Source organism: Trichoderma gamsii (genome assembly GCF_001481775.2).
Source record: "Trichoderma gamsii strain T6085 chromosome Unknown Scaffold_12.2, whole genome shotgun sequence".
NCBI lineage: Eukaryota > Fungi > Ascomycota > Sordariomycetes > Hypocreales > Hypocreaceae > Trichoderma > Trichoderma gamsii.
In genome coordinates, this window is record NW_020171349.1 from 63,660 (window position 1) to 84,258 (window position 20,599).

Genomic DNA, 20,599 nt, shown 5'->3' on the forward strand with positions numbered 1-20,599 from the left:
AGGCGTTCTCTTTCACTTGGTAATTCGTCTGACATTATGTATCGAGGCTCTAGAGTAATCCATCAAGGCCACTGAATCCCTCTTTTCCTATCTTCGTTGACTTTTTGGACCAATTCATCCCATGAAACACCAAGCCACTTTGATATGTTCTTAGGACCCTTCATACGGCCAAGTATTTTGAAAGCGTTTGGATTGGCTCCCTGATAAAGCAGATATTTCATGAAATCTGCTGCTTCAGCAGAGTCTTTGCGGGCGGCGATTTTGAGTGGCGTGTAATTTGGACTATGGGGGTATCGCCAATCTACGGTGGCGCCGTGTTGGAGTAATATCTGCGCGAGCCGTATAGAACATGTTGTCGTCCCAATATACATCAGCATATTGGAAAGTTTCGCGGACGGGAGGTTTACAATACCATGGGTTGACCATGCATTGATGAGATACTCCTCTCGATCCGAACATCCTGCAGTTGCTTTGATAATGTGCAGATTCATATATGGTGGTAAAGGAGACCTTCCGTTCCTCTCATAGTATTCAACCACAAAACGATCAACCACGCGAATTAGTTCCATCGATCCTGTTGCCACAGAATGGAACAGAATCTCATCAATGTTATCCTGGGTAGGTACATTAATGGCATCTTTAACGTTGAGCTTTTGTGAAATCTTGCTACCCTTGTCCGATAGTAAAAACGTCAATGACTCGAAGTTTTTACCGTCTATGAAAGCGACCATGAAATCATACAATGAGAAGGGTCGGATATGTTTCTCAACTCTTTCATATATCAACTTCGCCATTGCTTTAGATGCAGAATGTCCGACAAATCTTAACAGCTCGTACTGGTGATTATACGAAAGCTGTTCGAAAAAAGGTGGTAGGTTTTCAACTGATTTTACATCGTTGATTGAAACAAGGTCAAACAATAAAGGCTGAAGATTATTGGAATCCAGAATAAGCGGCAGTGTCTCATTACTCGACTGATTGACTTGAGATTCTACGCAATGAAAGTCTAAGTGCTTGTCTCTCATAGCCTTGGAGAGAAACCCGACCTTCGAGTAATGGCATGAGGGAACATCGCATTTCCAGGAAATGTCGTGGCATTTGCTGTGCGAGTCTCGGAGAAATGAGGTGCTGAAGCCTTGTCGATTAAACAAGCAAGATAAGAAGCCGCATTTGTACAATCGTTGGCCGTAATGCCAATTTAGAGTTGAGCAAAGGCATTGATCAGGATGCTTTTGCGAGTCACACTGATATTGATCGAACTGGGTATACAACATCTTTGAAATACTTGATGTAGTAATGGGGCTAAGATCAATCCAATAGTGGTCTGAATAAGTTGTTATTATATAGTCAAACCATGAGAAAAGGTGATATTTTACCTTCTTGGAGATTGTAAAGGGATGTTGAACACTTTTGCTGGAATTGTGCGAAACTCCGAAGGAAGCTGAAAAGATCTGGATCGTAAGACTGGAATCGTTGTAGTTCTGGTGGATACCACTGTTCCTTTAATCCTATATGCTCGTGGTATTCTTGCTTGCCTCGCTCGTTATGGAATTTGGTTAGGGCCTCAACCAACTCTTCCGAAATGTTTTTAGATGGATTCAAGCGCAGATATTGGATTATCAGAATTAGCCAGATGTTTGTGACGTAATAATGCAGTTTGTAATTGCCCATTTCTATGCCCTTTTTGACATCTTCATCGCTGATGTCGGGAGAATGGTGATCTTGGCACAAGTACTGTAAGCAACAAATGGTAAGGCTTAGGGTCGCTTCAATTGGATCAATGTAGTAGTCAATTTTATGGCGACTGTGAATGTATCTAATGCAATAGCGGTCAATAGAAAGTCCCAGAGCGACTAATAGAAAACTCACTCTTTGACGGTGAAATGTACAAACTGCATGTGGTCGTCCACAAGCTCAATTATGGGGCCACAAAGGCGAATAAAGTTCAACCGCGAAGAAACTCTGCACGTCCCACTGATGGTCACTACCAGAGCTTGCTCCAGCTCTGGTAATGTTAGAGGCGTAGGTGAGCAGCTAATCCAACCGAGAATAAGTCTGCACTTCTTTTTAATAGCATCATTAGACTTGTTCTCAATTTTTGCGAACACTCTCTCATATCTGTAAATCCATCAGCTTTCCGCACATGAACAATCTTCAGGAATCCATACGCTTCATCCAGGCTCTCTGGAAGTACTCTGAGCTCGTTACGGATCTCATCCAGATTATCTAGCTCTTCTATACTGCTTAACATGATTTTGGCGTAAAGAAACATCCCTGTTAGACAGTGAGCGTTGGCCGCTAGCATTGAAAGCATGGAAAATACCTTTCGCTTTTATAGCAAGCGGTTGAAATAGGTCTTCAATTTCGGACTTGTCTGCGGGTAAAAAGTCGCGAGCTGAGAACCAGTTTCTCGTCCAGTTATCGATGAATATTTGGATACTTGCCGTATTGTGTGTATCCACCCGAATCGTTGACGATATCTCGCTTAGAATTGTCAAGATATCGTGCTCAGCTCGACTGCTTATCAACAGCTGAGTCTTCTTGCAGACCTTAGTTATGTCGCAAAGGCTCTTGAGGAGCATCTCTCGTTCGTGGCTGTCAATTTCATCAACTCCGTCCACGATGATGCTGACCGAATCAGCAGAGTTAAGTAGCGTCTTTATAACCCCAACAGCAACTTCAAGGTTATCGTTTAACCGTTTTCTACTCAAGCCGCAAAGAACTGCTTGAAGAGATTCATCGTCTGAAGCCAATTGAAACATTAAAGAATGCATAATTGACAGGGCGGAGGTATTGTTCTTATTAGTATGGCTGATGAAAGCGAAAATAGTCCTGGTCGATGTAGCGTAGTCGATGGCCATACTAGCTAAGTGAGTTTTCCCTATCCAGCTTTTAGTATCGTCGGTGGAATGACAGTGAAAAAATTTGGCTCGCAAACCTGCTCCCGGGATACCACATAGCCATAGTATCCTTGTTGAGTCGCCGTCCACATCCAGCCATTTCTTAAAACAACTGTCTTGCTTCAGCCAGTTTCCTGTTCCCGCACAAACTTGACCTCGTATCCGATAAAGATCAGCGCCATATGATTTTGGACATATATCAGTCTTGATGATATTATACTCTTGGCGCGTGCTATTTTTTTTTGTCGCTTCAAAATGTTCATAAGCACGCTGTCTGTGCTCATGCTCTTCTCGGATATGCTCCAAGTTAACTTTAGTCCTCATCAAATCTGTGTCTCGCTCAATATGATTGATTGTAAGTTTTATTCTCTCTTTCTGCGATGGCCATAAGGCCTCGAACATGAATCGCCAGTCTATCATTCAGCCGTCAGCTCAATTTTGTCTCTTTACACTAGGTTTGTGACATACGAGGCAATGTAAAAAACTTCAAAGTCACAGCGTAAAAATCGAGAATATCTTGAAAAAAGAGAACAAGCACGTGTTTAATCTGTTCATTGTGGCCGAACATTGTAGCCATGACCTTAAAATCGGGCAACAAGCCACCAATTTCGGCTGCTGTATTGATAATGGCATCCAAGGATTGCGTTAGTGAAGACGCGCACTGAATAAGCAACTTGATGGGGCCCCAAATAAGCGCAAGGACGTCGGGTTTGACTTGGACGAAGGTATCGATAATGTCTGCATAACTTCGGAGCCCTTCAAGAAAAGGTCTAATCTTCGAGAGGTTTCGAATTCGTCCCTGTTTCCCTAGCTCAATTTGAAGTGCATCTGTTTTATCATAGACCTCGTCGATGGATGTTGTTTTCAGGATATCGGCGTATAATTGAGCGTTCTTGAGCTTGGATTTGAACTGGCGAACGGCTTCCGTGAATGCCAGCTGGATGGGAGTAAAATCAGGTTCTGTTGACATGGTGCCTTGCCAACCGGCTGTGCGCGTCCAAATGAAGAGCTTAAGTTGAATGTCAGTGGGGCCTAGGTGATAATAAGCAAATGAAGTGGCCGTAATGAAGCAATATAGCTTGATGTCTCATGTAAGATGAAAAGAATTCTCAACAAACTTGAGGGCCGAGGATGGAAGTTACGGCCCAAATCTCTTGACCGACAACTTATCTTGAACAGGTAGGGCAGTAATGTGGCATTGTTAGGCAGACTTGGTGGCTAAGCTGAGGGGACCATTGCCATTGGTGAAAAGCTTCAGGAGGATCGCCATTGGGTGACTCACCCTGCAGGTGCAGCCAACACGCAGCCTTGATGAATGGGTAATATCGAGTCTTGCTAGCTCTTTTACCTGGCAATGGTCGTAATTCTTACTAATTCAAGATTTCACAGCTCTTCTTTTGAGGCGACCGCTAGACTTATTCCTGACCAAACTCAAAGGCGCATCACGTATCTACATGCGGCTTTAGCCCAAGATAATTTATAGGTAATGAATGACTGGGCCGCATACATCATCATCATCGTAGATATGTTGATCGTCAGTAAGGTTTGGAGAAATTTTGAACAAAAGCATTGCCAAAGGCATACGACGTAATAGAGATAAATGCACCGCCGCTTACTATGAATAATTAGGGCCTATATAGAAGAATAAAATGGTTGAAGCTGCAGAATGTAATAAACTTATGAGATCCTATGATATTATTATACTTGAGAAAGGAATTGACGTCTACAACGCATTTCATGACATTAAGAGAGCCTCTTAGAACATAGTAATACGTTCTCCATAGGGTCATCCTCATAAGTGCGCGATTCCTCTCATCAAAAAAAATAGTGATTCGGCGTCCTAATATGTTTTCAAATTAGTAATTCTGGAAAGGGGTAAACAATGTTTCAATCAACTGGAGATACCAAAATTAGTAACATTTAGTGCAGCGAGAAAATAGTCAAAGAGACAGTGTAGAAGTCTTACCCATTGATCAACATTCTTCTCATTGGCCTTATACTCTGAAAACTTCTCGTCTAGCCTCTCTATGAAAGCTTAGCATGGATTATAGCCTCAAGTATTATAATTCTCGAAAGCATACCTGAAGTGACGAAGGTTGTTCGGGCAATATCTTCATTATTTCTGAGGGATTCTAGAAATTGTGTGGCGGACTTTGCTGTCCCTATCTGACCAATCATAAATTTCACAGCTTTAATGTAGATTATTAGTATGAGGTAAGTAAGACGGAAGACGGCAAGGCTTATATGTAACATACTTCGAGGGGGGTAATCATTTTCTTGTAGCCGCCGTTCGCATTCTAGAATGGCATCAACAAGCACAGAGCTATCTTCAGGCTCTGGCATGCCATCAGTAATGATAATAATTAGTAGCGGTCGTTCAAGTGCCCCATTGGTAATCTTCTCATAGACTAGGGGCTGGAGAATCTTGGACTGTAAATTCGTTCCAATGGGGGTGTCGCCGCCAGGCTGCCAGGTCATGGGCTTCAGGATATCCCTAATACCCTCAAGAGTAAGGTTGGTAGCATTGTCAACATCTCTATTGATAAATCGCAATGCAACACCCTCGCCCTCTGGGAGAACCAAAGTGGTTACCTGGGTGATACGCTGGATGAGTTCTTTCTGGCTTTCCCAGCGCCCTTCGCGCTTCATCGAAGTGCTGTCATCTATGTATATGGCAGTTAGACAAAACAGAAAACGTGAAGAGTGTTTTTTGCGTTTAGGATAGCTTACCACAGTAGATGACTTGCTGATATAAAGATACCTGAATCCTTTTTTGCAGTAAGTCCTTGCCCCCGAGATCGTTAGCAGAGCCTTCCTTCACACTTGCAATTTTCCGAGCAAAGTTCTGGATAAAGTCTTTTTTCCCCTTGAAGAAACGTTCTAGTAATTGGCGGTTCTCAAGATATTGGGCAATGTTTTCCACAAATTCTTCTTGCGTCGGCTCTTCGCCTTCGTTTATGATCTGTGTTTCCAAATTTAATACACTTATTCATCACGGACTGACCCATGCACTTCACTCACTCTGTCTATATCTTCATTTGACTCTGCATTTGTTTTTGGTACCATGAAGAGAGCCCCCTTCACAGTCTTCTTCACCCAGTCAACAATGTAGAGTAATAAATCAACGACCTTGGAAGCAAGTAATCCAATGGCTGCCTTTTCTTCGTTCACGTCAAGTGCAAGAGAGATGGCAGGATTATTTGCATACCTGGCCATCTGCCCTGCTGTGAATCCCTCTTTATTTTTTATATCCACGGAAGCTTTTGCTTTTCGTAACAGCCTAATTGATTCAAGATCCTTGTTCTCAATTGCAAACATCAACGGCGTCTTCAAACCCGCAATATCGCAGGTTGTATCAACAGAATCCTGAGGAATTTTTTCAAGAAGTAACTGGATGAGCCGAGGCCGTTCTTTTTTAGCCTTCCATGCAGCGAGGAGAAGGGGGTCTCTTTATCTCTGGAGAGGCCATCGGCCTTTGCCCCTTTCTCAAGAAGTTCATAAGCTTCGTCTGGGAATCCTTCAATAATCGCTATCACCAGTGGTGTAAATCCCGAGTCAGAATTCTGCTTCTCAAGGATATTTGGGTCATTCTTGATGTGATTGTCAAGAACATTTCCAACGAGGATTTCCTGTTTAGCATCTTCGTGGATTGACATGATGATAGCTCAAAGATTAATAAAAAAAAAAGTCGCTATAAGATCCCAACAATTGAGTGATTGTTGATTTAATGACTTTTCTCTTTGTGTTGAGAAATTTGATACTTATAAGCTGCCGATTTAAATGTTCCGAGCTCACTGCCGATTCAAGTTTTGAGTACAGTGTATTGTACAACATACTGTGTTGGGCAGTATTGCGGCTCAAGCTGCCTGCAGTGTCTTGCATATATCCAATCGAATGGAAGAGTGCCAAACTCATAGCCCGCGGGGTAGATCTTTAGCCAAATAAAAGCGCACATTCTTTCCTCTGTATCTATAGAAGCCAGTGGAAAATGGCACTTATAGGAAGCTAATATGCATGCCTATCCTATCAGCGACGTTCAAGATCCCACTTCCTTTGCATTGGTCCAAATCATGCATTTGGGGAACCTTTGAGAAGCAAAGGGCTATGTCGGGCACCACTGCGGCTTCAGTTGCCGTAGCCTGCTTTGATACATCCAATTAAACGCTGAAACGTTTGAATAACGAATGTCACTAGCCAAATAGAGGTGCATAATCTTGCTCGTGAACCCTTGAAGCCAGCTGAAAGCAAAATGGTGGGTGGTTGATGCGCACATGCTTGCTCTCAATGGTTTGTCAAAGTCCACTTCCTGTATCCGTTTAAACCGCGCGTGCAAGGAAGAATATGACAAGCAATGTATGCGGGCTATTAACCTCGACTCCAGTACAAATAATGAAAGATATAAATAAGTCTTCAGTACATTAGCTGAGATTGGCATTCACATTGTTCAGAATTGCTTCAAGTATATGGTTACACATGTATTAATTTCAGTATGCGGGCCTCTCTGCGCTTGCTAAGCTCAAAAGCGGCACAGCTCTTCAAATCAATGGATGTGCCAGTGCTTCAGCCTGGACAGGCCGAGTACGACCGTGCAATCGCGACTTCGAACCGTCTGTTTCGTTTCTCCAGACCCGATTGCGTGGTTCAGCCGGAGACAGCAAAGCATGTTCAAGCTATCGTTAGAGAAGCAGCGTCAAAGAATATCGATCTCACTATCAAGTGCAATGGTCACTCTTATGCGGGTCACTCTACCGCCATGAAAGGCGTCTCGCTTGACCTAAGAAGAATGAGAAGCGTTAATCTTGACATGAACTCGAATGTTGTCACTATGGACGCCGGCTGCCAATGGGGTCGGGTCTATGAGACGCTCATAAGTGGAAGACACAATGGATACATCATTAACGGAGGACGCTGTCCTACTGTAGGAGTGAGCGGATTTATTCTTGGGGGAGGTCTTGGACCTTTTACTCGTAGCTTCGGGATGGGCTGCGATACTCTAGCCGAAGCGACTGTAGTTACAGCAGATGGGGAGTTGGTGACAGTCAAAGAGACTGATGATAGGAATTCCAAAAAGGGAAAGCTCTTTTGGGCTCTCCAGGGCGCAGGCGGTGGCAACTTTGGTGTTGTGGTCCAGATGAAGCTGAAAGTCCAGAACTACAAAACCTTGAAGGGACCGTAGTCGCAGGTAGATACCAATGGTTGCTTGAAGATGGACCCTCCGAGGAAGTAATTGACACAATGGACGAATTCTACACAACCAACTGGCCAAATAGTATCACTATCGACAGTACCTGGGCGTGTGATCTCCGCCAAAATAAAACAAAAGATGCTATTCGGTTCAACATTTCGTTTGATGGCAGCAGACTCAAATACGAGAGGGTTATTAACAAGCACATCAAGCATGAAAGCTCAAAACTCAACTCAAGCGAAGAGCACTACCCGAGAAATCGACGCGCTTCCTTTACGAGACTCTCGTGAACCAGTGGCTGGAGGAGACTGAACGATCTTATCCGACCAATCAATCTTACGAACTTTACAGCTCCTTTGTGTTCAAGAATGACGATAAAGAGAATATTGGAAAAGTTACTAGCGCCATTAGCGAGCTGATGAAGGAATTCCGACAACAGTTTGCTGGAGAGGAAGTGAATTTTCTCGTCACCTGGATTCATTCCGGTGGCAAGGCAACAGAAAGGAAGCCAACCGATTCTGCCTTTTTCTGGCGCGAAGCTGTGTTCCACACATATGTCACGGTTGAATGGATGGACAAATGGATGGAAAAAGACATGAGATTTTTCCTTGCAAAGGTTAAGACAGCTCTGCGGCCGCTCTCTCTTAAAGGAGAGGCTGCTTTTGTCAATTTTCCCGACCGCGACTTTTCAACAAAGTCTTTCGAGAGGGCTTATTTCGGCGACAATTGGGAAGAGCTGCGGTTGGTTAAAGCAATGTGGGATAAGAATAAGCTGTTCCGATTTGCTCAGGGTGTTCGCCTGCCAGGTGACCCGGGAGAAGACCCGGATGAAGAGAAAGACAAGACTGACAGACTTGCAAATGAACAATGAGAGTCTGATAGAGCTCAATGGAAGCCTTATAGATCTGGCAACTTCGAAAGTGGGCTTGACTATTTGGAGGATCTGGGATTTTGAAGAACTGGGACAATCACTGAACACTTCTAGCAATGCGCTTCGACCAGTATCTAAACATATCCGCAAAAGTCATGTCTCGTTCAGATGAACATGAATGCTATAATATTGTTCCTTTCATTGTGACAAAGAAACGGTTTACAAATATTGAAATGTCCAGCACGATTTGGTACTGCATTCTCGAATATTGTTATAGAGTGGATTTAGTTCTAAATAATGTCTATATCTAGGTATCTTGTATGAGTCCAACTTTTTATGCCGAGTTTCAATTCTAGGCCAAGCTTCTCCGTTTACGTAATTATCTTACAATTGGCCACCTAAGAGTAGTCTGATGTGTCCAAGGGTATCCTTATGATCACACACCAACGTCCAACCGACTTATCACTCTCTTATTTAGCAATTTCAACACTTTTAGTGGCGCCTAGAAGTAAATAGATCATCAGCGCTGTCTTTCTCACGCCTATTTGTTTCGTTTTTCCCGTTTTTTTCCTTCTTTGAGAAGCAGAAGAAAGGGGAAGCGTGAAAAAACTTACCAAGAGCCTTCTTGATATCTCCATAGATGGCAAACTGGCCAGCCGTGAGACCGCCAACCATAAACAGGCGAGTGGGAAGGCCAGCGAAAGAACCGCGGACACCCAGCTCTCCTGCAATTTTGGCGAGACGGGAGACGATGCCCTCACCCGGCAGACCCTTTGTCTTATTGACCTTGGACAGCATGGTATCAGCCGGCTGAGAAACAATCGCAGCAGCGAAGCCAGCAATAAGACCAGATCCCAAGTTGACAGCCGTCTGACCACCACTCGACAAAGTAGACTTGTCCAATTGAGAGAAGATGGCTTCAGAGACCTTCTCAAATGCAACAAACTTCGTGACGGTATAAGGGACCCTGCGTAACCGTGTCAGTTTTAGATAATGACGGGGCTTGGATGGCATACTGTTTGAACAAGATGGGGACAAATCCAGAGTAGAAAGCTCCGATGCCCTCCTGTGTTAGGATCTTACTGAATCCACTGACCAAGCCTGTAGCAAAGCCAGGGGTCGAAACAAGACGGATGCGGGTTGCCTCTAGGGGACTGAGAGCGATGGACGCAAAGAACTCAGCCGAAGCAGCAGAGACTGAGTAGACAGCAGCCCTGTTCTTGCGGGCGGTTTCGATGCCGAGAAAGTCAATCGACTGCTGCTTGAAAAACTCGTAGCCACCGAACTTGAAGGCTCCCTGGATGAAGTATCCTGCAAATGTCGGGCCGAAGCCAGTCAAGAGGGCACCAGCACCCTCATTCCGGATAACCTGCTGGAAACCACCAATCATGCCACGGTTGTAAACAGTAGGCTCAAGTTGAATCCTAGTTTTAACGCTGTATAGCCAGTAGGTCAGTCACTCCGTTAGCGGATAAAGCTCGACAAGGCCGCAGCAGCGTACACATCGACGGGAGTAAAAGCGCCATGAGTAATGGAGCATCCCAGGGCGCCGGCAAGAGCAAAACGAGAGTAAAGGTTGATACCCTGGGGCCCCTGGGCCGGTTCAGCGAGAGAGGCGCTCACTGCAGCAGCCATTGTGATATATGGTGCTGGCGTTGGTGTTGACGTTGATTCGTGTGGAGTGAGTCACGAAGTTGAGTATTCTTAACGGCACGCGCGATTATCTCAACTCCTTTTTCATCAAGTACCTCTACAGGTATGATGAAATAGATGACAGGGGGTTTTAGCGTATTTATGGCGTATATATGGCGGCTCGAGGCGTAAGCTCAGACCTATAGATGGGCCGCGCTCTGAATGATTGGCTCCCGCTTGTAAGAGATACCACGGCCTACTCTGTCTCGCCAAGCATACAAGTGTAGGGATTTGCTTAGCAACCCGATAGGCAAGCTGTATTTCGTAAAACTACAAGTCAGCTAAATCTCGTTGCTTGTTTGGTTTACGGGATTTGATAGGCCAGATACTGAATGCAACTTCTTAAAGGGCAAGACAAATGACAATAGCGCTTATATGAGATTTAGCTCAGATGAATCAATTCTATTCTGCAGTTACTGCCGGTTGGGCGACAATATGAAAGTGAGATACTTGGCTTTAGGACCCGGGCCCGGAGCTATGTAACTAATGTCCGCTACTTCCGTTAACTCCAATCCTTCTCTTGCCATGTAAGCCTGCAAGTAAAGTTATCTATTAACAGCATCTTACAAGCCACTAAATAATAAATTGCATTACACCATACACAAACTACCATCTGATGAAGTCAATGTCATTGTGCGGGGGAGGGTTCGTGGCTCAGGATTGTATCCCATCCGCACCCCTAGAGAGGTTGCGATCTTTATACAGTGGGTCCTCCAAAGTGAAGATGAACACGCACTAGCTTTCATGTTCTTATAAGCACGCAGTAGCTTCATTAATAAATTCTCCGCCGGTAGAAAAACTATAAGCTACCACCAGCTAGAATTATGTGACGGCGTGTCAATTGCTTGATGTTCTACCTAAAAGCGATGTTCGTCTCGTGAAAACTAGTTCAACTCCATGTCATATCTGCCGGAGAATATAGGCCATACCCGATTTGCCCCCCCTCCCCCTTTCACTTTGCTCTTTGCACTTTGCATAATTTATCTAGCTGCCTACATATGTAGGAGAGAGTTGGTCGCACTTTGGCCCATTATCCTACGACACCTACTTTACCATTAAGATCCTTTCCTTTCATACCTGCTGAACATCTCACCGACCAAATAGGCCTACTCCCATTGTTGTAGAGCTCGCATATACACCGGGACCCCTTTCAGCCTATCTATCAACCTCTAGAAACGCCATAGTGTATGTGCGAGAAACATGACTTACCAGATCGAAAACTTTAACAAGCAGGTAACCATAAGCGCGTAGAATTGTCAGAAAGATCTCATATACTCATTTTTCTACAAGACGGTAAAAGAATAAGACTACGTTAAAAATATTTGCATTGGTCCAAGCAGGTAACTTCGAAGACGTCTCAACTAAGGCTTTCGGTGGGATGAATTGTCACAAAAAACAACAAATTTTATCCGGTTATGCTATTACTACCGCTGAATACTCCTCTCGTTCTTTAATATTATCCTTAAAGAGCTTACTACTTCTAAACAAAGTATAATACGTCTATCTCCATCCAAGGCAGATCGGTAGCGGTTTAGACAGTTGTCAACAAGAAATACGCCCCGGCTATGCATAATATCCGCTCTGCCAAGCTGGAAACTCAACCAGCGGCCTTTACACTTAACCCCATTCAGAATCCGGACTAGGTGATCGTCCACCATTTGTTCTTTCAACGATGTATCTACAACTTCATGTGCTATAATTACTAGATAAATCCCTTTGAAAATGATGGAATATTGCTTTACCAATTTAACACGCTCTGCCATCAGCATGAATCTCATCGTTCATCAACAATTATCAACCAATTTCTTCATCAGCCCTTTTTCTTATAGAGCAACCTTGTCTACTTCTTATACAAGATGGCGTTCCAGTTTCATACAACTACCTTTGGTCAGTTACTACGTCTCCTTTCTGGCAATAAGGCTTTTCAATATCCCGACGAGATCGACCCAATGCTATGGAAAAGATTCCTTCGCCAAGATGCATCGGAGCATATGAATGGCTCTGACCAAAGTCCGAACAAAACCGAAACCACAGAAGATGGTGCCCCAGATAATATCATATTTCATGATGGCGAACAAGAGATCCTTCTTGTAGAGTGGTACGGGCCAGATGATCCCGAGGTAAGCCATTCCACCCCAATCCCTAGCAGATTCTTCTACACAATTATACAACTCTAATACAAGCTTTTTGACTTATAGAATCCTCGAAACTGGCCATTAAGATGGAAGAATCTCATAATGTTCCAACTTTGCGTCCTCAACTTTGCAGTTTACATGGCAAGTTCCATCTATGCGCCAGGTGAAACAGGTGTCATGGCAGATTTTGGCGTTAGCGAAATTGTGGCAACTCTAGGGCTCTCTCTCTTCACTCTGTAAGTCAACTAGACCCCATATCAGATCTGAAATCATATCATCCTCTACTAACGTCTTCTTTCCAACTGCTATCAGTGGATATGGTGTTGGCCCTATGCTATGGTCGCCTTTATCCGAAATGCCAAAGATTGGGCGCAGCGGTATCTTCTTCTGGACCCTTTTTGCCTTCATCATATTCCAGCTTCCCGTTGGCTTTGCCCCAAACATTGCAGTCTTTCTCGTCTTTCGCTGGGTGACGGGCTTTTGCGGCAGCCCATGTCTATCAACTGGTGCCGGTACAATTACCGATCTATATGACCCCTCTCTCGCCTCGTACTTGTTCTGTATTTGGGGCACAGCTGGTTTCTGCGGCCCTGTATTCGGTCCCATCATTGGCGGATATCTAGCCCCTGCTAAAGGATGGCGCTGGACAATATGGGTTATTACATGGCTTTGCACACTTGTCCTGGCTGCGATGTTCTTCTTTTTCCCTGAGACCAGCGCAGATAACATACTCTACAAGAGAGCGAAAAGGTTAAGGAAGGCGACTGGAAACAGCCGACTCAGGAGCCAGTCTGAGATTGACGCCGCGCATTATACGGCAAGAGATCATCTGATCGTCCTGGGCAGGGCTTTCACTTTGACCTTTTCCGAGCCCGTAGTTCTGCTTATGAACTCGTACGCCGGTCTGTTATATGGTGTGTTGTTCATCTGGTTTGAGTCGTTTCCCATCGTGTTCGGCGGTATATACGGCTTCAACCAAGGCGAGCAGGGTTTAGTATTCTTGGGCATTTTCGTTTTTGCTCTCATCTCACTAGCTTTCTTTCTACTATGGATCAAAGATCACATAGCCACAAGAGTCAATGAGCCCGGATTCACGCCAGAGATGATCCTCCCTCCAACGTTTTTAGGATGCATCGCCCTTCCAATCTGCCTCTTCTGGTTTGGGTGGACATCGCGAGCGAACATTCACTGGATTGTTCCCATTATTGGATCCGGCTTCTTCTCTGTTGGCGTTGTCACGCTGTTTAACTCGCTACTCAACTATCTAGGCATCTCATATCCCACATACGCTGCATCCATATTCTCAGGGTCTGCACTATTTCGCGCTTTATTTGGTGCTTCTTTTCCACTTTTTGTAAGTAGTAGAACACATTTCTCTTGTTTTCTGTAACTAAACGCAAATCATGTTCCAGGCGCGCCAGCTTTTCTCCCAACTCGGTATTGGTCCAGGTAATTCACTCCTCGGGGGTATCGCCGTGCTTTTCATGCCGGTCCCTGTTATTTTCTACAAGGTTGGTTCAAATTGTTTGCGTTATTATTTGTTATCGAAACTGACCGTTAGGCAGTACGGAGCAAAGATCCGTCATATGAGCAAGAACGCTCGACACGATGTATAAAAACATCATTGCAGCGGCTGTATTCTCAATACAGTCATCGGAGCTGTAATTGGCCCAACAGGTTCTAAATTGTGATTCAATTTGCTGTGACATCCATTGATGCCAAGCAATTATCGACAGCCTTATCAATCTCTTTCTAAAGACGTCTTATGACTTCCATCTTGCGCCTTTATAGATTTAATTAATATCAAGATTTTATCATGATCAGCTTTTTTTTATCGCGGTTACTCGTGTTGAAACACGCTACTTGGACGATGGACAATTTTTTTTCTTTAGACAGCAAGTGGCTCATATACATGTACACATAATTATAAGCCCTCAGAATAGAGCATCACACACGTTCCGTCGCAACCATTCTTCACGCAATCGACAAAATGCCTTTCATATTGTCTGCAATCTCCATTATTTCGACACCATTCGCCCGGCTTGTTTCCCCAATTGCGAGCACCAAAAGTAGCGACGCATTTGCCCGGGCAGTCGTTGCTGTTGTCGCATAGACATTCCGCTGGCGAGCACAAGCACTCGATATCATTTTTGCAGTGCTCGCCGTGCCCTGCTCCGCGGACAAGAATTGAAATAGCGCTCAGAACTATGAGCCTTGCGAGAAGTTGCATCTTAGAAAGACCGACGAAATGGTATAGCGCGTAATGATTTAGTGACGTGCTGATAACGGCAGACTAGTTGCTGGTCAGTAAATAGTTCTATATACTATTAATAAAATGCTGAATTCATACGTTTTCAAGTCGCTATAGATACCTAAGGACAAAGGTACATATAGTACCCAACGCCATAGAACTGTGGTTGCCTAGATGCTCAATCGGATCGTAGGGTTTGTTGTAGTACGCAAACCAGCAGGTGAGATCGCCAAAATTGCAAAGCAAATGCTCGGCCAAAACGCTGGTTTTTATAATCATTGGATTGGCTTGAACTATTTATACTTTTCTTTCTGCAATAAAGTGATTGTAAAAATCTCAGCTAGTGTGGTTCTAGTCAAGTTTGTTATAGCGAAGAGTGAACCATTCCATTTTCAACCCATAGCAAAAGGCACCCCCGCGAGCTATTACATAGATCTTATATCATTGTCAACCTAATGCAAAGGCGCTATGCAGAACGCAAATGACTGGAAACCAGCTCTAATACTGTTCTTATGTCGATGAACTTGTGCACCAATTCAGGTAAGAATTTTAGCATGCAGACTTTTTCACATTTCTTGTATCCCGCCTGATTGCAAGGAGATTGCCAAGATATGATTCTTAGGTGTCTACTATCTCCAATAATGTAAGAGAACATTTGATGCAGCTTCTGTCTCAGTTACAGAATAAATTAAAAAATCGCCTCAAAGGAATAGGAATTTCTACTACTAACAACAGTATTCGCCTGCCGCCATGTGTTACTATGAAACGCTAGTGTGTTCGCCCGGATTTCATTGTGGTGCTCTAACTCCTTGACTGATGATTCCACAGTTTGCCATTTCTCTCTTATTATACCAGGAGGATAAATGGCCAAATTCCGCTTGGCTGGGCTCTTGGAGAGTATCCGGTCGAGTGGGGATTCCAAGAGAGTTACCCATTTCCAATCCTCTGGGTCGCGACAACGTCCTAGCTGGTGATAAGCAGTAATCGTGATAGACCAACCGTCAAGCGGCAGCCCAACAGAAACCTAGTCTCCCCATAAGCTAATTCCACATGATCGTTGACAAAACGGATACTACTGACTCTGTATTTGGAAGTTTCGGATCGGGTGATCTCGCGCACCTTGGCACGCTCGATTGTGGTGACGTAGTCAGTCAAGCACACAGTGCAGAATCCTAGCACGTCTCGACATTCTTCGAAAGGCGGCGGCCTGTGCGCCTTGCTTCCCTCGGGTTCAAACAACTCTGGCATCCTGTAGATGTCCTTCCGGTGTGTGCTCCACAAATCGACTAGATCCGTGGCTACATGCATGCAGATGCCGTGCCGCCCCTCATCAATCGCATCCCGCAATGTAGCCGCTTCCCCTGAAATCGAATGCGTGATACAGAGGAATAGTTCATCGTCGATTATCCGTGGGAATGGGGTTTCAAGCCATAAAGGCCCGTCGCCCCAACTGTTCAACAGGGTGGGACGTTCGAGGTTTTCGAGGGGTAACCCGTTCGGAGAGCCATGGAGGTGACGATTTATAACAAGGCGCCCATATAGGTAATTTCTGTACTCATATTAGGCGGCTGGGGCCAGGCACATCCGATGATAGATTACGTACAGCTCATAGGGGTGGGATACAGGAACTTGATAGGATTGAGGAGTTGGTCGAAAAGTTTTGTTGTAGTGGTAGTGCATACAGCTGAAATTGCGCATCCGGAGAATGTCTGTGGTGATGGGGCTCCATTGCTGCGAAAGATTGATGAAGTTGGCAGCAGACTGAGCAGTAGAAGAAGCCACTGCCAAGATCTTTCTCAAGCAATAACAGAAGCTGGCGTCGCGACTTCTCACAGAGTTTCAGTGCATCCCTGTCGAGAATCGAAGAGAGAATTTTACAGGTTAGCGACAGGGCGACCAGGAATTCGGGGGACGAAGAGAGATGGGAAGCAATCATCAAAAGGATCTCGGTTGGCAGATTCAGGAGCGGTGGGACCGTCCAAAACCCCGTAATGTAAGAAATAACTTGGCCCATTGCGCGGATAGGTAGATGGAAGTTCCAGGTCAGAACAATCTTCGAGCCAACAAAGGTCAAATGGTGGCTCAAATGAGATATGAGATTCATGCACGTGATCTCCATGCCAACTCCCAGTCGATACATGTACCTTGATGGCTGGTGGCTTGTTGACAAACGCTGATGGACCATATCGAAAGATTTCTGGCGGCGGAATAGGTCACAGAAACTTATCGAATATACGATAACTGCAACTAACCTACTAATACTACAGTACCCGGGCCGTTGGATTTGTTGTAGTCGGCTATTCTTTGCTACACATTCAGGTATAAGTGGCATGGAATTATGTATGTCAAAGCGAATGAACGCAGGGCTACGGAGAATATGTACTTGATCCCATGAACAGAAATGCTCCCGTCGCGCCAACATTTTTCTACATAATCGACAGGTACTTAGAACGAGGGTACGACGGCGAGACATGGCGCCGAGGCGTGTCATTTATTGTCTAGTTTTGACGTGGGAAAGAATGGCGTGAACACATATTACTGACAGCAGCAACAGCAATAATACTGACAGCAGCCCATGCTTAAGCTGGGGGACTGGATAACAGAGATGGGGTGCTGGATAACCCCTTCCTCCTATATTACCTAGTAGTAGTATCTTAGGCAGGTAGCAGGCAGTTGGAACTTAAGGCACCTTTATGAGTACATGTCCCTGTGACGTAGCTGAGAGAAACTTCCATGAAGCTCTTAGTCGCCATTGAAAACGAAATGTCCCTGGCCATACTGAAATTTGCGATACCTCTTGCTGACACTGGCGCCAGTCGAGAGCAACTTCATGCCTCAGCGGCATACAGATGCTTTGACATCCAGATTTGGAGTCCACTTGTTCTTTTTTCGAAGAGCAACCGACCAAACGCAAAGCTGCACGGGCCTTATTCCGCTCCTTATCAAATTTGGATTGTCTTCAATCGTTGGCACCCTGCCATGTACCCCGCCTCGCCCTCTCTCCTCTCTTTTCCACTGACTGTATGAAGATCCGCCAGTGCATCTCATTGCTCTGGAGCCGTGGCCTGCGAACCAGCGCGAGATTTCAGAAACAGCGGCCATCTTACGATCGAAACATTCGCCCTCAGCTTCCATATATCTACCCTAGCGGTCGCGTTTTAATGTCTCAAGAAGAATCCGTGGCGAGAGAATCATTCAACCTCCTTACCTCGACCGCTTATGACATTCAGCAACTGTTCGACCGTTCCGAACTCACTGCGGAGTCGCTAGTAGAGCAAGTCTTAGATCAGGTCGACAGGCATAATGGAAACGGCCTTGATTTGAGAGCCTTGATTTCTGTCGCTCCCAGGCAGAAACTCCTAGAGCGAGCGCAGCTTCTCGACCAAGAACGTGCCGACAGAAAGACTCGAAGCCCGCTTCATGGTATCCCATTCATCGTAAAAGTACAAGATTCGCTACAGTGACTTCTCCGTTTGTGCTGACCAACCCATTAGGATGCAATCGCGACCGATCCCAAGCTAGGCATGGACACAACGGCTGGAAGCTGGGCTCTTGTCGACTCAGCCACCTGGAAACGCTCCTGCAGTACAAAAGGTATATAGATCTACTCACCTCCTGTATCGAAATGGGAGCTGGCTAATCCCATCTCATGCTCAACATAGCTTCTTGATGCGGGCGGCATTCTAATTGGCAAGGCTAGCTTGACAGTTCGTATATTCCCTTCTCTACACGAGCGTCCGACTGATGGTGATATTGCAGGAATTCAACAACTTCAAAGGCGACGGTCTCGTTGATGGATGGTCTCCCGTCAACGGCTATACCCGCTCAGCGTATGTGAGGGGATCACTCAAATTGGACGAGGGAGCAATGGGTCACTCAGTAAGCCCCTCTCAATTTCTTTCGTGCGCAAGCTAGTTCATTGACTTCTTTCTGTGATACCTGCCGGATCATCTTCAGGTTCTGCCGTCGGTGTCTCTGCTGGGTTCGGCATCGTGTCTCTCGGTGTCGAAACCGACGGATCTATCGTATCCCCAGCCTCCCGTGCCGCGCTCTATGCTATGAAGCCAACCATTGGAACTGTCTCCATGGATGGAGTAGTTCCAGTGACAAAGAGCCTAGACTCTGTCGGTGCCATGGCCAGGTCCCCAGTCGACCTCGCCGTGGTAATGGAGATGTCGCAAGCGAAGGGACCAGGTTACGGCGGAGGACTTTCACAGCTCATGACACAAAAATGGGACGGGCTAAGGATTGGATTTGTAGATGAGAATATTTGAGAGTTGCCAGAAACTCTTTGCAAAACTGACAATGAGGCGCTCTACCAAATGGTAAAAACGCGATTCTTCGATGTCACATTGCCTAACATTCTTGCAGAGAAAAGAATACCACTCCGTAATGGATATTCTATCTGATGCCGGTATCCATGTCGAGTATCCGGTCGCGCTTCCTCTCGGTGAAAAGGTTTGGCCTGAAATTGGAGACATCATGTGTAGGTTGCATAGCAAGCCCCGAGATGTCTTGTCTTCCAAATCTAACAAAATGCGTAGCCTTCGAGTTTCAGCCAGCTTTCAATCACTATCTTGAAACTCTAGTGTTGTCTCCAGTTAGGAACCTGAAGGAACTTGTCGAGTGGAATCGCCAGCACACCGACACAGAACTCCCCAAAGGTACGTGTATACTGGCAAAGTTCGCCGTTTGGGTTTATCCTGATACGCGAATAGAGCATCCATCACAGTCATACCTCGAAAACGCGTTAAAGTGCAAAATCTCCGCCACCGAAAATGCCAACACCCTGGCCTCCCTTCGCAAGATTGCCGGGCCTGACGGTATCGATAAAGTCCTCAACCTGTTTGAGCTTGATGCCGTCGCGGCATTAGCTGACAGTCCTATATCGAGCGTTGCTTCTGCAGCTGGTGAGTTTCTTCAAGCTCGACTGTATCTGACCAAAGCTAAACACCCCTCGAGGCTATCCCGTGGCCACGATGCCTCTAGGCGTTTTGGACGTAAATGGGCGACCATTTGGTATCAGCATGACTGCTAGCAAGCATCAAGAGAAGAAACTATTTCAGATCATGAGTGCCTGGGAGGCTCTCATATCTCGGCAGCCGCCGCCTGCTTTGGTGGAGGAATTAAATCAGGCACTGCGGTAACTGCGTTGGCTCAAACGGTAAGAATAAGGGATAACACAGGCGAAAAGCCAGGTAGCACCCCATGTGCTATCCTTCCTTGATTCAGAGCCACAATATAAGTCGATTGGTGTCAAGAAGCACATTCGACCATAGGGTAGTGGAGAATTCGGGCTCCCGCCAAGTTCTTCACTGCAGTTTAATGTCTTTATTTTCTTGCGCGCTTCGGTTATAAAATTGGAGCCCCAAGTAACCATACTATTGTCGGAATCACAAGTGTCAAAGTTTAACAGTACTTGAATAGTCACATATTCATTATCCTTGCCTTGTTGCTCTTTGTCTGGCTACACGTCCATAACCATATAGATGGCGCCGCTGACGGTTTTAAAAGCGCCGACGCTGCATTCGATATAAATCAATTGCCGTCTACGTCAATTCGTAT

The 20,599-nt window shown here is 45.3% G+C and overlaps 7 protein-coding genes across 7 annotated transcripts; 4 read left to right on the plus strand and 3 right to left on the minus strand.

Moving 5' to 3' along the window:
• Positions 1 to 1,865: 1,865 nt before the first annotated feature.
• TGAM01_v204205 (hypothetical protein) lies at positions 1,866 to 6,556 on the minus strand (the record flags this gene model as incomplete). The annotated part of the gene is made up of 10 exons (XM_024549371.1): positions 1,866 to 2,118; positions 2,169 to 2,274; positions 2,324 to 2,881; positions 3,369 to 3,909; positions 4,867 to 4,925; positions 4,982 to 5,089; positions 5,156 to 5,563; positions 5,631 to 5,862; positions 5,922 to 6,266; positions 6,437 to 6,556. 10 exons carry the CDS (start codon positions 6,554 to 6,556, stop codon positions 1,866 to 1,868), a joined length of 2,730 nt encoding a protein of 909 aa, XP_024405835.1.
• Positions 6,557 to 7,389: 833 nt separating this feature from the next.
• TGAM01_v204206 (hypothetical protein) lies at positions 7,390 to 8,076 on the plus strand (the record flags this gene model as incomplete). The annotated part of the gene is made up of 1 exon (XM_018801829.1): positions 7,390 to 8,076. The coding sequence occupies one exon, from the start codon at positions 7,390 to 7,392 to the stop codon at positions 8,074 to 8,076; it is 687 nt and encodes a 228-aa protein (XP_018665144.1).
• Positions 8,077 to 8,135: 59 nt separating this feature from the next.
• TGAM01_v204207 (hypothetical protein) lies at positions 8,136 to 8,956 on the plus strand (the record flags this gene model as incomplete). The annotated part of the gene is made up of 2 exons (XM_018801830.1): positions 8,136 to 8,276; positions 8,324 to 8,956. 2 exons carry the CDS (start codon positions 8,136 to 8,138, stop codon positions 8,954 to 8,956), a joined length of 774 nt encoding a protein of 257 aa, XP_018665145.1.
• A 470-nt stretch (positions 8,957 to 9,426) lies between these two features.
• On the minus strand, positions 9,427 to 10,591 carry TGAM01_v204208 (hypothetical protein; the record flags this gene model as incomplete). Its single annotated transcript, XM_018801831.1, has 4 exons — positions 9,427 to 9,458; positions 9,571 to 9,923; positions 9,973 to 10,392; positions 10,458 to 10,591. The coding sequence occupies 4 exons, from the start codon at positions 10,589 to 10,591 to the stop codon at positions 9,427 to 9,429; spliced, it is 939 nt and encodes a 312-aa protein (XP_018665146.1).
• A 1,913-nt stretch (positions 10,592 to 12,504) lies between these two features.
• Positions 12,505 to 14,399, plus strand: TGAM01_v204209 (hypothetical protein; the record flags this gene model as incomplete). The annotated part of the gene is made up of 5 exons (XM_018801832.1): positions 12,505 to 12,768; positions 12,847 to 13,019; positions 13,096 to 14,137; positions 14,196 to 14,294; positions 14,349 to 14,399. The coding sequence occupies 5 exons, from the start codon at positions 12,505 to 12,507 to the stop codon at positions 14,397 to 14,399; spliced, it is 1,629 nt and encodes a 542-aa protein (XP_018665147.1).
• Positions 14,400 to 15,722: 1,323 nt separating this feature from the next.
• Positions 15,723 to 16,342, minus strand: TGAM01_v204210 (hypothetical protein; the record flags this gene model as incomplete). Its single annotated transcript, XM_024549372.1, has 2 exons — positions 15,723 to 16,058; positions 16,115 to 16,342. The coding sequence occupies 2 exons, from the start codon at positions 16,340 to 16,342 to the stop codon at positions 15,723 to 15,725; spliced, it is 564 nt and encodes a 187-aa protein (XP_024405836.1).
• Positions 16,343 to 18,057: 1,715 nt separating this feature from the next.
• On the plus strand, positions 18,058 to 20,181 carry TGAM01_v204211 (hypothetical protein; the record flags this gene model as incomplete). Its single annotated transcript, XM_018801833.1, has 7 exons — positions 18,058 to 18,477; positions 18,529 to 18,628; positions 18,992 to 19,290; positions 19,406 to 19,520; positions 19,579 to 19,698; positions 19,753 to 19,944; positions 19,997 to 20,181. 7 exons carry the CDS (start codon positions 18,058 to 18,060, stop codon positions 20,179 to 20,181), a joined length of 1,431 nt encoding a protein of 476 aa, XP_018665148.1.
• Between the last annotated feature and the right edge of the window lie 418 nt (positions 20,182 to 20,599).